The sequence below is a fragment of the Nomascus leucogenys genome, chromosome 9 (genome assembly GCF_006542625.1).
Source record: "Nomascus leucogenys isolate Asia chromosome 9, Asia_NLE_v1, whole genome shotgun sequence".
In the NCBI taxonomy this organism is placed as follows: Eukaryota; Metazoa; Chordata; class Mammalia; order Primates; family Hylobatidae; genus Nomascus; species Nomascus leucogenys.
This window is the reverse complement of record NC_044389.1, coordinates 108,093,865-108,107,930: the sequence shown is the minus strand read 5'-3', so window position 1 is coordinate 108,107,930 and position 14,066 is coordinate 108,093,865. Positions and strand designations below refer to the sequence as shown.

General features: G+C 43.7%; 1 protein-coding gene across 1 annotated transcript in view; it reads right to left on the bottom strand.

Annotated features, from left to right (window-relative positions):
- SFMBT2 (Scm like with four mbt domains 2) overlaps window positions 1-14,066 on the bottom strand; it is a 247,993-nt gene that overhangs the window by 27,006 nt on the left and 206,921 nt on the right. Inside the window, exons 15-16 of the mRNA XM_030819341.1 lie at window positions 11,865-12,004; window positions 2,919-3,028 (exon numbers count right to left, since the gene is read on the bottom strand). Coding sequence (XP_030675201.1) covers window positions 2,919-3,028; window positions 11,865-12,004 — 250 coding nt within the window. The remainder of the gene's footprint in view (window positions 1-2,918; window positions 3,029-11,864; window positions 12,005-14,066) is intronic.

Genomic DNA, 14,066 nt, shown 5'->3' with positions numbered 1-14,066 from the left:
GACTGGAAAAATTATTAAGCTTCTGCCTGGCTTTTATAAAGATGATCACAAAAGCCATTCAAAGAAGAGTTAAGACAGTCTATTTTCCCCCAAGAAGATTCTGTAACATGTTGAAAAACATCTTTAAATGTCTCTAGATGCAGAGAGGTAGAGGGCTTTTTTTTTTCCTTACCCCCCTAAGATACAGCCTAATTCCTCCTCCTGTAATTCAAAATAATGCAGGTAAATTGAGCATATTTAAATTCATTGGCAAGAAGGAAATTTTCTCTTCCAGAACAGAAATGAACTACATGAGAAGCCATTTTTTTCCTGGGCACGAAAGCTAGCAAATTTTTGCTTTTCAATACATGTTGAGGGTAATAATGATAGACTCCTCACAAGTTCAAATATTGCAATAATTTCTTTCTATAAAAGGTATGGTTATTGGATAAATAGGGGAAAAAATCACCCAGAGACAATGGTAGGTAATAGTGTAAGTTTTCATTATGTTTACAAGCCCAAACCTTTACAAGGCACCTTCATCCTCTCAAGTAAATGGGTGTTTACTCTTAGGAGGTGGAAAAAACAACCAGAAATCCTAGATGCCAAATGAGAGCAATCACACTGCCCTAGGGACAATCTCGCATCCTCTCTTCATGAAAACAGTCTTTATAATGGTGTACAACAGCTCCCATAATCAACCAAGAGGACCGAATGTCATATGTATATATGACATATATATACATACATATACACATACATACATACTACACACACACACACACACACACACACATATATATATAAAATTATATTTTATTTGTCACAGAGACAGGGTCTTACTATGCTGTCCAGACTGGTCTTGAACTCCTGGGCTCAAGCGATTTGCTGCCACAGCTTCCCAAAATGCAGGGATTACAGTCATGAGCCACCACGCCTGGTCTGGACCAAATGTCTTGAATGCGAGTCTCTCCTCTTGTTCGTTAATTTATTCATGACAGAAAACATGCCTGCCTTTCGGCTAAATGGGAAGATGCCGGCTCTCTCTCCTCCCATTTGCACCAAAGAAAATAGCAAAGTTGTCAAGATCTAAAAAGTTGTCGTTTCACATCAGAAGGGAAGAGGTGACTCAACACACAGTATCAGAGCAGGAGAGCTCCCGCTGCCTGTAAAGCTGTCATCATTAGCAGCTGCTTTGAGACGCTGCTATGATCTAGCACAGTTGAAACCCAGTTCAGAGAAATATTTTCTCATTAGAATTTGCTGTGTAAGAGTTTGCCATGGAACTTTTTGTCATATTTGATATCATAGGTAATATGCTGCCTTTACAATTCAGCAGAGCTGGCTTTCACCATGTCTGTTTTGATTGTATCAGGCTGGATTTAATAAAAAGCTCTGATCGACTCGGTAACATGAAAACGAGTGCAAACACTTGCAAAATGAACTTCCTCTCACTGTGGAGCAGGAGCGAGTTTCTGGCTTATTTAGAGGCAGGGGAGGCTTTAATGGGAGCTAAGATTTTTGTACTTTTATTATATCTGTGTCCATTAGGTGTACATGGACTGTATTGAATTTTGCAGAAAAGTTTTAAAATCAGAAGGATTTCTCCATTATAAACACTTGCTCAAGTTTTCTGCCCCCACTACTACTACAAACTTATAAGAAAATGTGCCACTACTGCTAATGATCTCTTTAAAGTAGAAAAATATGAAATATTAGAAAAACATGTTTTTCTCTGAGCTATAGGTGAAGCTCACTTAAATATTTCTTGAGAAAGAAGGAAATGATGAAATGTAGCAGCATCATTAATTGGCCTGCCATTTTCTGCAAACAAACCCTCTTCTTATCTACATATATTCTCTTACACTTTGGTGATTTAGCAGATTATGATTAGGCCATAAATAACTTTTACTGAATCTAAAACCCCAGAGTTGTTCAAAAATGACACCAGGAATGCTAAGTGGATTGCTGGCAATGAATGTTGAGCGTGGCACAATCTCTAAACATTTTCAGTCACAGTACTAGTAGGAGTTAACTAGAGGAAAATATTACTGATCATACAAATTATTTCATATTTCTCAATTTTCACTATGAATAGGGCAGGTGCCTTCTCTAAAGGAGGCTTAGCTATCTTCTAGCCACTGAAAACTGTTTTACTCTTTTAACAAAACATCATTTCTCAAATGTTACATCTCAATGATCATTAAAAGTCAACTAGTAAAACCTATTCTATTTGAAATCCATAGATGAATATTAAAAGTCCTCTCAAGCACTCTAAACAATTATTCAACATAAAATTATCTTAGAAACGGATCTTTTTCTATGTACCTAAACAACCAGGTTCAAGTACATTGATATGGTTCCTGCTCTCAATTTCAGAGGTCAAGAAACTTAAAGAAAGCAAAAATGTCATCTTTCCAATTAGCCTATTCCAAATAAAAGAAAGTTACTTGACTCCATGTCAACCCAGATTTCACTGCCATTTACTTAACCCAGACCAAACATGCACGGGTTCCTTTTATCTTTTAGAACTGTCAACTGCCAGAAAAAAAAAGAGCATTTGCATTTAGCATAGTCTTTATAATATCAAAAATGAAGTGCTGTCTATGAACATAGTATAATAATGATGAGGGATATCCTCTTTACAATTTTCCCCCTTTTGCTCCTGAAAAATACAAAGTTTTTATGATGCTGAATGTTTAACATAATAAAATATTAGTTAAGGAAATCTCTACTTCACCTTAGGAATCCTAAGGCTTAAGGCAACGCTGTATGGCAAAAATGCCAAGAAATTTACATGTCATCCACAGAACTGCAGAATGAATGTCCTTCAGTTTGTTCCATTTCTCAGGGCTGCGTCACAAAGAGAAGTGGCAAGTTTCAAAGTAGCAGGTGAAGTGTTACAAAAACCCTTGCTTTCCAGAATTGAAAACACTTACTTGGCCTTCAACGTCTCCTCCTGGAAATTCCAGTGGGGATCTTCTACCAGCTGTAATTCTCTTAATACCCTTCCAGGCTTGTAGGCTGCATTGATTATCATGCTAAGAACCTTTTGGGGAAAAAAATAAGCACACTGAGCTGCAATTGCATTCATTCCTACTAACACAAGGATGCTTTGAAAACCACACTATGACATTTAGGAACAGCTCGTCATTACACCCACATGAAGAGAAGAACCGTGATTAAGTCTGATAGAACACTTGCCAGGCTAACACTGAGTTGTTTCACCATCCAGGGACGAAAAGCGTGGTAAAATCCAATCTCTCTGGCTAGAAAGGTGTGAACCACTCTCTAGAGGGGATGGCAGACTCCCATTAACTCTTCTAGTTGCAGAAAAGCTGAACCATTTTCACCAAAGAGCAATTTATTGTACTTCAACAGGATTACTCTTCAGTTGGATAGGCTACTGAGAATTTCATTCTATTTTTAGATTTCATAAGGAACTAATGAAACGGAGACAATCTACTCATGCCAACACTTCTGGAGAGGCTTCAGATGCTTGCAAGGAGGGTAACAAATTATGTGAAACACTACTCTTGCAGGCTCAATTCATGGACATTTAATACTACGGCAACCCTCTGAAATGTGAATATTTTAAAAGAGCATCTGGAACATCCAGCGCCATCCAATATTGTATTTCCTCCATCCACCCCTCACTCCCAAGTCCAAGAAAACAAGCATGTGTCTACCATGGGGCTCAGAAAGAGCAGGCATTTCTAAGAGTTCCAACTGCTGACTCTGGGGAGATACGATGTTCCTGTTAACCTCAATGAGCTTCTCTAATGAAGGATAAGGACCTCAGACCCCTAAGGTGCTCACCTTTCAAAAAGCAAACCATCATTAATGATTAACATTGATGAGTTCTGGCACATTCCTGGGCTGCTGCTCTTTGGATAAAGACCTTACAGCATATGAGAGTGCAAAGCAGAGGCCTATGGTGTGGAGTTTCATGAAATGATCCTCTGTGAAGCTCCACTGGGTGACAGTAGCAGGAACAAGACAGGGGGAGCACGCAGTGCCCATGCCTCCGGCAGGCTGTCCAGGTGCAGGAGTTGGAAGGAGCATGTGAGGCATGGAGCTCACATCTCGGATTTCAGAGCAAAATACCATTGAGAGAGCAAGAGATACACCTGAGTGAGATGGGAGACTGGCACTAGTGCCTAAACACTATCTTTTAATGGAGACTATTACAAAATAAATGGAAGAAGATGGGAGAATGTGGATGGAATTTGCTTGTCTCAGTTTTCACGGGTCTGTCATGTTCTGGAATGTAACCAGCTTGGTTTGCACCCTGATTTATTTCTGAAAACAACAAAGCTTTCTCAAGTTGTAACTAAGGATTCGCTCTTAAAATACTTTACACTATGCAGTCAGCCCGGCGACTGCCTTTTCTCTGCCTGGGTAACATTTTGTTATGTTCCAAGGGCCTCAAAGCTACCCAAGAGAATGTGGCTTGCCAAGGTGCTGAAAAGCCATGACAAGACGGTACCAGCAGTTTTGTTGTGTTTGTGTTTTCTGTATTAGAATAATCATCTGATTTTATTGTTTACTGTCAGTACAATTTACAGAAACTCAGTTTAAAAATAAATCGAATTAGAACTGACTGCAATAACGCACACAGTGTTTATCAACAGACAATAAAATTTCAACAGATTCTTTTCACTGGGTTTCGCTGAGAAAACCCCAGAGCTACATGTTATTTGCTGCATATCGAGATGCATTTTGTGACTGTGAAAAGAAAATGCCTTCTGCAGTTCAATTCAGTCTGGGAGCAGGCAGCAATTAAATTATAAAAAGCATCTGATATTGAATGTTTTTCCCTTGGCTTTTCTTGATGCCACATCATCCGTCTCCAAATTCAACAAGCTCTCCATAAAACTTTGGAATTGTGAGCTGAATAATTTCTGTGCACATGACAATGTCATGTATTATAGTTACCTAATGAAAATAACTAAGGGGACAGCTGCTATGACTAGCCACAGTTAGACTGAATTATTGTGCTTTGCAAAACACTGGAGTTCAGTTCATTACGTTCTTGATCAGAGAGGGTAGCAGGGAGCCTGCCCCTGCCCCCAAACTAACAGGACCTTAGGTGTCTCATCTTCCTCCACTGATATGGTTTGGCTGTGACCCCACCCAAATCTCATCTTGAATTATAGCTCCCATAATTCCCATGTGTTGTGGGAAGGACTCTATGGGAGGTAATTGAATTGTAGGGGTGGTTTCCCCCATAATGTTCTCGTGGTAGTGAATAAGTCTCAGGAGATCTGATGGTTTTATAAGGAGTTTCCCTTTTTGCTTGGCTCCCATTCTCTCTTGTCTGCTGCCATGTAAGACGTGCCTTTTGCCTTCTGCCATGATTGTGAGGCCTCCTCAGCCATGTGGAACTGTGAGTCCATTAAACCTCTTTTCCTTTATAAATTGCCCAGTCTCAGGTATGTCTTGATCAGCAATGTGAAAGCGAACTAATACATTCCCCCACCTCATTTCTCAGCTCTTTTACAGTAAAATCCTTAAGAAGAGTCTACACTCAACAGTGCCTTTTTCTCTTCTTTGGTCCTCTCTGGAACCCAATCCAATGGGGCTTTTTTGTGTCCACAATGTCCCTGAAACTGTCTTATCCGGATGCCTGGTGAGGGCACGTGGCTGAAAAGCTGGGCAGCTCTGATTCTATTCTCGCCCTGCCAGCAGGGGCTTCCCTGCCTTCCACCTCACCCTCTGAGAGCCTCACCTCCCAACAACGGCCAGGGCAATCCTTTAAACCACAGGTCAGATCAGGCCTTTCCTCTGCTCTGTTCTTCTCTTAGGATTGTTCTTCCTGGGGAAACCCTTCCAGACTATCCCTCCCCATCCGGGTCTTTACCCCAAAGTCCATATCAGAAAGGTCTCTGCTGAGTATCCTCTGTACACAGCACCTTCCTCCCTTCATTCTCCTGCCTCTCGTGGATAACTTGTCTTATTATTAATATAAGATTATTCCGTAATTGGCTTATTTGTTCACCGTCCACCCCCACTAAGACATAAGCAGCAGGAAATCAGGGACTTCATTCTGTTTGCTGCTGTATCCATGGTAGATACAACTATAACTGGCAAGAGTAGGTGCTCTACAGATATTTTTTGAATTAGTTCAATAATTTCAATATGGGCTCTGAAATTAGATAAAATTATTCTGTTCACATAAAAATTAACAATAAATTCACTCCAAGTATTTGATACCATATAATCTACGTGAATGGAGGCTCCGGAGTTATCATTTGCTATTGCTTTTCATTGCTACAAAATCTTATCCTATGCTATGATGAGAAAGTTCACCAAATTTACCTTGTCTTCTCTGTGGGAAAATAATAAAGAAAAGCCTGACATGCAAAAAAAAAAATGTGCACTTTTCCTCTGCCAACCTTCCCTCAGCACCACAGACTATGTGAGTGTGTTAAAGCTTACACCCACCCATAAGCTTGCTACATTATTCTTAGTGGGTTAACTAATGTTCAGCATAAATTTAAAACAGCAGCAACGAAAACACAGCAGAGTATCTTCAAGAGGCCTGTCTGCATCTGTCTTTGATTCCAAGGACTGACTTCACTGAGGGTAGCTGGGTAAGACATTCCCTCTGTCCAATATCACTTGGAAAAGTCCTCGATACGAGACCGTCATTCCTACTCCCTCAACACCTCCTCCCCTGGGTGCTACCGATAAACTTACAACTGCTTCGAAGAATGAAAGCTCTTCTCCTACCATCAAGTCTATGAACACTGAAGGCTGCTTGGGGCAGCCGACTTTCAGGATTCCGACCAGAAAGCTTTCTAGTTTTTAGGTACACGTTGTTGTGAGTGATAGCCCAGGACAAATGCTCAGAGCTCCACAATGAAGGGGAAATTCAAACAGCACATGACAGACTCCCCAAATGTAAGAGCCAGACACCCCAAACAAAAAGACGGAGGGAAATCGCTTAATGAATCAACCACAGGGGCAGAAATCGAAACCGTAAATAACAGCTGAGGCCAAATCCCAAACCGCCAGGTCCCACTTGAAAGACCCAAAACTGCAGGTGACCAGGAGCCAGAGTCACCTGAGCCCTTTGGGGGTTGGGGGTCACATCACTATTTGCAGTGGGGCATCTCTGACTCAGGCCGGGGGTTCGGGGCACACCGCATTCTGGTCCAGGGGTGCAGCATCACTTCTTTGATTCTGCTGGTCTACACCTTCACACCCAGCCTTTGGACCTCAGCTGAGTGCCCTGGTCTCACCGGCATCTCAGCAAACAGGGTGGAGAGTTATACTGGAGCAAAAAAACAAGCCCTGAGAAGCGCTTCATTGCAAAGCATCCTGGGTGCCAGGCTTCCCGGGGCTTTCTCTGAACTCTTAAGCACAAAAAGAAGAAAAAAGAGAGCAGAAAATCAGGCGTTCTATTTCTACCTTTCTATAGAAGGTTACAGCGCATCGATTTCCTTTCTATAAACGTTCCTCTCCTAAGCTCCTGAACCTGGACTGCCAAAAAGCAGCACACAGGACAGGCCAGGTCTGCTGCCCAGTAAATGCAATTGGAGAGCCCCTGCCTGCTCAGCACCCCCGAAACTCATGCGGAAAACCCACAAAGGGATGCCCACAGATGGCCCACATGAAAGGCATGTTTCTCTTTTTTTCTGAAAAACAGAAGTTACATACTGTCACTGACATTTACATACTGATATTTTAAGCCAAATAAATTCTAAGAAAAACCACAAGGCTCCCCAAGTCTCCGAGAGCCACGCTGGGATCTTCTCCAAGGACAACGTCCCCTCACCATGATGTCTGGAGTCCCTGTGAAGGCAGAGGTTCCATCGCCCTGCCCAGGTGCGTGTTTTCAGAGTCGTTTCTGCCAGGAGCGCCTGGCTGGTCTGCTCTCACCTTCATCATGGGTCTGTGTCTGCAGCTGAAACAGTCACTCCAGGACCCACGGACATGAGTAAATACATTAGATGTTCCACTCCCCATTGACCTCTTGTGCCCAGGCTGGCTCACTTGTTCGCTTTCTCTTTCACACACAGACACTAGCCCGATACACTGTCTATAAAGTGAGGACTACAGGCCTGGTGATTCATGAGATCGTATGTTAAGTTACAAGGCAAAAATTTCCTGAACACCTCGTGCAATGCAAAGGAACACAACAGCCGACAAGACTCTTTTGGTCATAGGAGGCGACCAATCTCTTGATACGACATAGATCATAGTTTATCTCTCTTTTGGGGACCCTGGTACTCTGGGAGAGGATGGGGTAAAGGATTTGAGATAGAAAAGGATGATCCCAATGGACAGTGACCCTACTGGGCATGGACACGTGACTTGGGAGAAACAGCATCAACACTGCCTGTGCCTAACAACTCCACCCTCCATGCATCTGGGCATGAGCATCCTGTAAAAGGCCCAGCATGTCAGGGGACCGGTCGCCGGCTGGGCCTGCGCCTCCACGCCAAGGCCTGCTTCGTTCTGAGTTTGCTTATGAGATACGCCTGGACCTGAGTGGATCACTGAGTGACTCTGGTTCCAGCTTCTCCCAGGTCCCCTACCTCCCCTCACTGCACTCCCTCGAATTGAGGCCAGACACACTCGTGGTCCCTCCAAACCCCGCTCAACTCTAACACCCATCAAGTGAGTAGAGCCATGCATTAAAGACCACTTTTGCCAGAAACTTCGTCCTCTCTTGTAAAGCGGTCCACTCAGACAGAACCCAGAACTGGACTTTGCAGCCTGCACTGAGCCTTGCCAAAGACCATGTCTGCATCCACACCCCGAGACGCTGTCTATTTCTGGCAGAACAGATCCGGGCAAACCGCTCTCACTGCACATCTCCTACACACAAAGTGTTCAAGTTCTTAATAACACTGATGGCCAGGAAAAGCAATGCACTCTGTCTTTACTTCCGTTACCTCGTTCTCTTTAACTAAAATGAAATTTGAAGCTACAGAGGTTCTGGTACTGAAAGAGGAGCATGAGCGTAAATATTAGCTTGGTGGAACTTACATTTTTCTTGCACTCACAGAACTGAGGCATTCACACCTATTTTTTTGTTGTTTTGTTTTTCTTTCTTCCTGCCACACGCATTTTTCAAACATCAGCAAAAAACTAGTTTTGTCATTAGAAAACTGCTCTGGCCTCGCCTTTAAATTTGGCCGCTGGCACCTATCGGAGAATTGATCAGGGATAACCACTTTTGACTTAAAGAAATCATTTAGTAAAGTAAAACAGCCAGCCCCTCAAGACAGGCTGAAGCCAAGGTCATCCTGTTTGTTAACAGAGCTGGCAGATAAGGGAAGGTGTCGTTTCAACAACGGAACATGTCATGTGAAACAGGCTTGCAGGCAGCTTCAAAGAAGCCCATCAGCTCTCCGTATTTTTGTCAGTTTTTGTGTCCTCATCCTATCACTCACAACAAAAACAGGCAGAAATACAGGCAGACAACATCGCCCTAGTGAAAATCCATTCACCGACTGACAGCTGTGGCAGACAGAAGAAAGTCAATTCTCGCTCTAGGGTCCTATTTCCGATGGTGGCAGAAATTCTTATGTGTAATCCTGGCTTGATTTCTGTTTGGATTGAGTTTAACATCTGCAGGGATCTCCGATCTGTGCCAATTTATTTGCTTAGCATTAACTAGTGGTCCTGCCGCTTAACCACACCGTGGAGCCCTTCCCAGGGTGTGGCCCTCCCAACTCAATCACCATTTCTCTTTAGCTGTGAATGTCTCATGTACCGAATCTACTCGCCATTTAGGCTTAGTGAGATGCATACTGTTTGATTTCAAGACCAAATGCAGAAATGAGCTATTTACAAGGAAGGCAGCTCCATTCTGCCGCTAAATGAAGATGTGTATGAAGGGCCTGGTACAATGGCCAGGCCTGCAACAGACTCTAAACATGAACAAGGGCCCTTTCTGGGTCCATCCCTTGCAGTCTGCACATTTCAGGTGCTGTCAGCATCCTCTCCTCTTCCCTCCTTTATCACCTGCACCCCAGATGCCCCAGCCTTGTTCCTGCTCCTTTCCCTACCTGGGGCAGGCCACCTGTTCCGCAGTCCCCACAGACTGCAGATGCCTCTGGTGTGATCTCACAGCGTGCACGCCAGGTCCTGCCCCGGAACCTGGGACCATTCTATTTACATACTCATCTGGCTACATTCTATTTACATACTCATCTTTCCCATCCACTGGACGCTCATGTGGGCCAGGGACCACCTGCTTAACATTCTACATGCTCCCAAATAAATGACCACAACAAGAGCCTTATCGATTTCTGACAGGTTTCTTCTAAACTATAATCTCTACTTCCTCTCTCAAGCAGATGTTTTTTTAAATAAAAAGGTCTTTAACTACGAATACCACTGATGACCAGGAAGAGAAAATGCCCTCTGACTTCGCTTCAATGGCCTCTTTCTCCTTAAGTGAAATGATATTTGAAAGCACACCGAGGCCCTCGCGTGGAGGGAAAGCTTGAGTCTGGCATCCCTCTGAGGGTCCCTATGCATAGATTCAAGTCCAAATCACTTAAAATATCAGAGAAGGCCTTTCACAAGCAGGCCCCATCCAATTTGCTCCATCCAACCTCACACTGAAGCATCAAGGCAGGCCAGCTTCCTGTTTTTCTTCTCAAAATCGAATGCACCCTTTTATGCCACTGTTTATCTCCAGCCTAAGGTCCTAAGCTCCAGCCATACCTGACTTTCCTTTCTGAAACACACCCTGAATGCCCACCTCTGTGGCCATGCCCACGCTGTGCAATCAGGATCCTACACACTCCGCCTAAGCCAGATGAAATGTCACTTGCCATATATTTGTCCTCCACTCTACTCCCGGGACACTGTGTTTCTGCCTCTCTCTCAGACCCCCAACTGTACATCAAGCTGAGGATTACATCATCTCCCTAACAAGAGCAGGAAACTCCAGCAGGCAGAAGGCAGAGCCTATTTCTTTTTTAATCCAGTGCTTCCGATGGTGCCTGGCTCCTCAAAGTTACCTAACAAACACATGTTCAATGGACCAGCGGGTTGCTGTGCCTGCAGAATTTTAAGAAACATTCATCATGGTATAGTGGCAACAGAGAATATCCACTTGGTATCCTCTTTCTTCAGAGAAAGCACTGATACATGTAAGAAAAGAGCAGAGAGAGAGTTCCGGGAAGAGTTTGGAAACTATTCCAAATTTCCAATCTGTCTCCAAGCACTGTCTGAGGCTATGCTGGAAAAATGCAACGGAGAAGAAGCCTTCATCAACATCCTCAGGATTCATCTCTCTCTGCAGATCATCGCCCGAAGGCAGCAGGAGAAATGGGGAGCCATGGCCTCCAAGTGATGGGCCTGGATGTGACCCATGACACAAACCTCATCAAAGTACCTGGAGACCATCGAAATCCTTACCATTACCTCCCGTGTGCAGGTACCAGGTGCTGGGAAGAGATGGATGAAACAAAAAGATGGCACAGCACCATGACCTGGCCAAGGAGCGCCATTCTCGGTGATTAATACCCTCTGCTGCCTCATGAAGTCCTCTGTGCCATTCCAGGCTGGTTTACCTCTTTGGAAACCTCAACTCCAGTCCTAGGCCCTCACTCCACACACAGTCTTCCCTCTGTCTTCCCAAAGCACTTCATTCAAATCTAGTGCAACATTTCCCCCTAATTCGAGGGGAGGCAGATGTATGTCCCTCCCCCTAGATGGGGAGCCTTTCATGGGTCAGAGCATCATTTTTCCATTTGTGTATCTCTGGCTTCGGCCCCCAGGATGGAGAGAAAGGAGGTCTCGGTAAATGCCAACTGAATTGCTTCCAATGTCTACTCCCTCCTTCAGAAACTGAGCCCACAGCTTTTTAAAAAATCCTCTTAAAATAAGCCAAGGTGACTGTGCACGGGCTTTACCTCTTTAAGAACCAGCACGCATTTGCCCGGTCCCACCGACTGAGGTAGCTCTGCGATCCTTCCTTTGTTCAGGTAAGGGCCTGAGAAACACCTGTGGTTGATGAAGAGCTGAGGACAGCAGTATTTCCCATTGACGGTTCCTGCAGGGGAGAGCAACATAGCCCATGCTTAGGACCACAGCCCCAGACCCTAGGGGACCCCTAGACCCTTGCTTCATCCACATGGTCAGGGAAAAGGACCACACAGAGCTGTCCGAGGTCTTGGCTGATGGGGAGTCAGGCGTAATAAAAGCAATGGAACCCAAAATGAACACAATAACCGTGACAGCCAGTGTCGTTAGAACTGTAATTAGGAGGCCACACTCTGGTTCCAAATTGTGACAGAGCAGCAGAGAAAAACAGATGATTTTCTTGAGAAAGAGGTGCTGTGTCCTAATAGCAGGACATTTTATATCCTTAATGATACCTTAGAAATTCTGATTAATTTTTCCAGATTGTATGAATCTGGTGTTCATCTTGCCACACAAGTGTGTCAACTTCACCACACACAGAAGCATGCATGTGCCTAAACAATATATGGTATTTTAAACATATTCCATAAATTATTTCCTGCAAGATATTGTTTCCTTGCTTAACAAGAAGTTTCTGAGATATATTCAAGTTGGTAAATTTGGATCTAGAAAGTTCATTTTTTTACTTCTTTATTTGACTCTATTGAATTAATGTAGCATCACTGAGCTGTCTAGTCTCTTACTGATGGATATTTAGTTGTTTCTACTTTTTCTGGACTGTCAACAGCACTTTCATGAATACGATTGTGAAAATCTTCTACATGTGGGCAACAGAGTCTTGCAGGTGGGTAATAAGAGTGGGCCAGCTAGGCCACAGGTCTGCGTATCTGTATCTTCAGTTTTTCTAGACATGGCCACGCCGTTCTCCACAGTGACTACCCCAATTGACACTCTTGTTAGCACCATGGAAGGGCTCCTGTAGTCCCACATCTACCCCAACACTGGTTCCTGTTGCACTTCTCCATTCTGCCAATCTGATGACGGTGAAGTAGACCTCACTGCAGCTTAAGTGTGTATTACCCATATTCTTTCAACTCAGAAAGGGAACAGTGACAGCTGCTGATCTTGCTGTCTCCAATGCCATGAGCAAGCAGAATAATTAAATGATAAGACCTCAATCTGAAGTTTCTTTCTTACAGGTGGTGGCTCATGCCTATAATCCCAGCACTTTGGGAGGCCGAGGCAGATGGATCACCTGAGGTCAGGAGTTCCAGATCAGCCTGGCCAACATGGTGAGACCTCATCTCTACTAAAAATACAAAAATTAGCCGGGCATGGTAGCATGAGCCTGTAATCCATCCTGGGTGAAAAGAGCAAAACTGTCTCAAAAAAAGAAGAAACTATCTTTTGTTTTGTTTTTGAGACAGGGTCTCACTTTGTTGCCCAGGCTGGAATGCAGTGGTGCAATCTCAGCTCACTACAACCTCCACCACCTAGGTTCAAGCGATTCTCCTGCTTGAGCCTCCTGAGTAGCTGGGATTACAGGCACACGCCACCATGCCCGGCTAATTTTTGTATTTTTAGTAGAGACAAGGTCTCACCATGTTGGCCAGGCTGGTCTCGAACTCCTGAGCTCAAGCAATCTGCCTGCTTCAGCCTTCCAAAGTGCTGGAATTACAGGCATGAGCCACCATGCTGGACCAAAAGTTTCTTAATGTCTATAAATGTAGAATGAGGTTTCATTTTGGCTAAGGGAGTCACCGCCCCCACCCTGACTCTACCCAAACTCCAAGCTAAGCAACACTCACAGTGGAATTTCTGCAAAACCACTGCTATTAATTTGGGGTGGTAATTTAACAGTCTAGGAAGGCTTGTTCTCATAAAGACTTCAACTAAGAACAAGCAGAGGTAGGAGGCAGAAATGTTATTCCTCTGGATATAAAAGAAAAGGAGTAAAATTACAATTATAGACTATGAAAGGGTAGCTGGCATGGTTCTTTTAAAACCATTCTAAAGTTTGAATTATATAAAACAGGCAAAATAATGAAGTCCACAGCTGCATCTACATGGACATTTTTTGGTAGGATTACTCTGCCTTTAGATTACCAGGCCTGCAGAAAAACAAAATTTTAGTTAAATCTACTTACAAAACTGCTCTTTACTACCAAGATAATCCCCTAGTAGGATTCTTC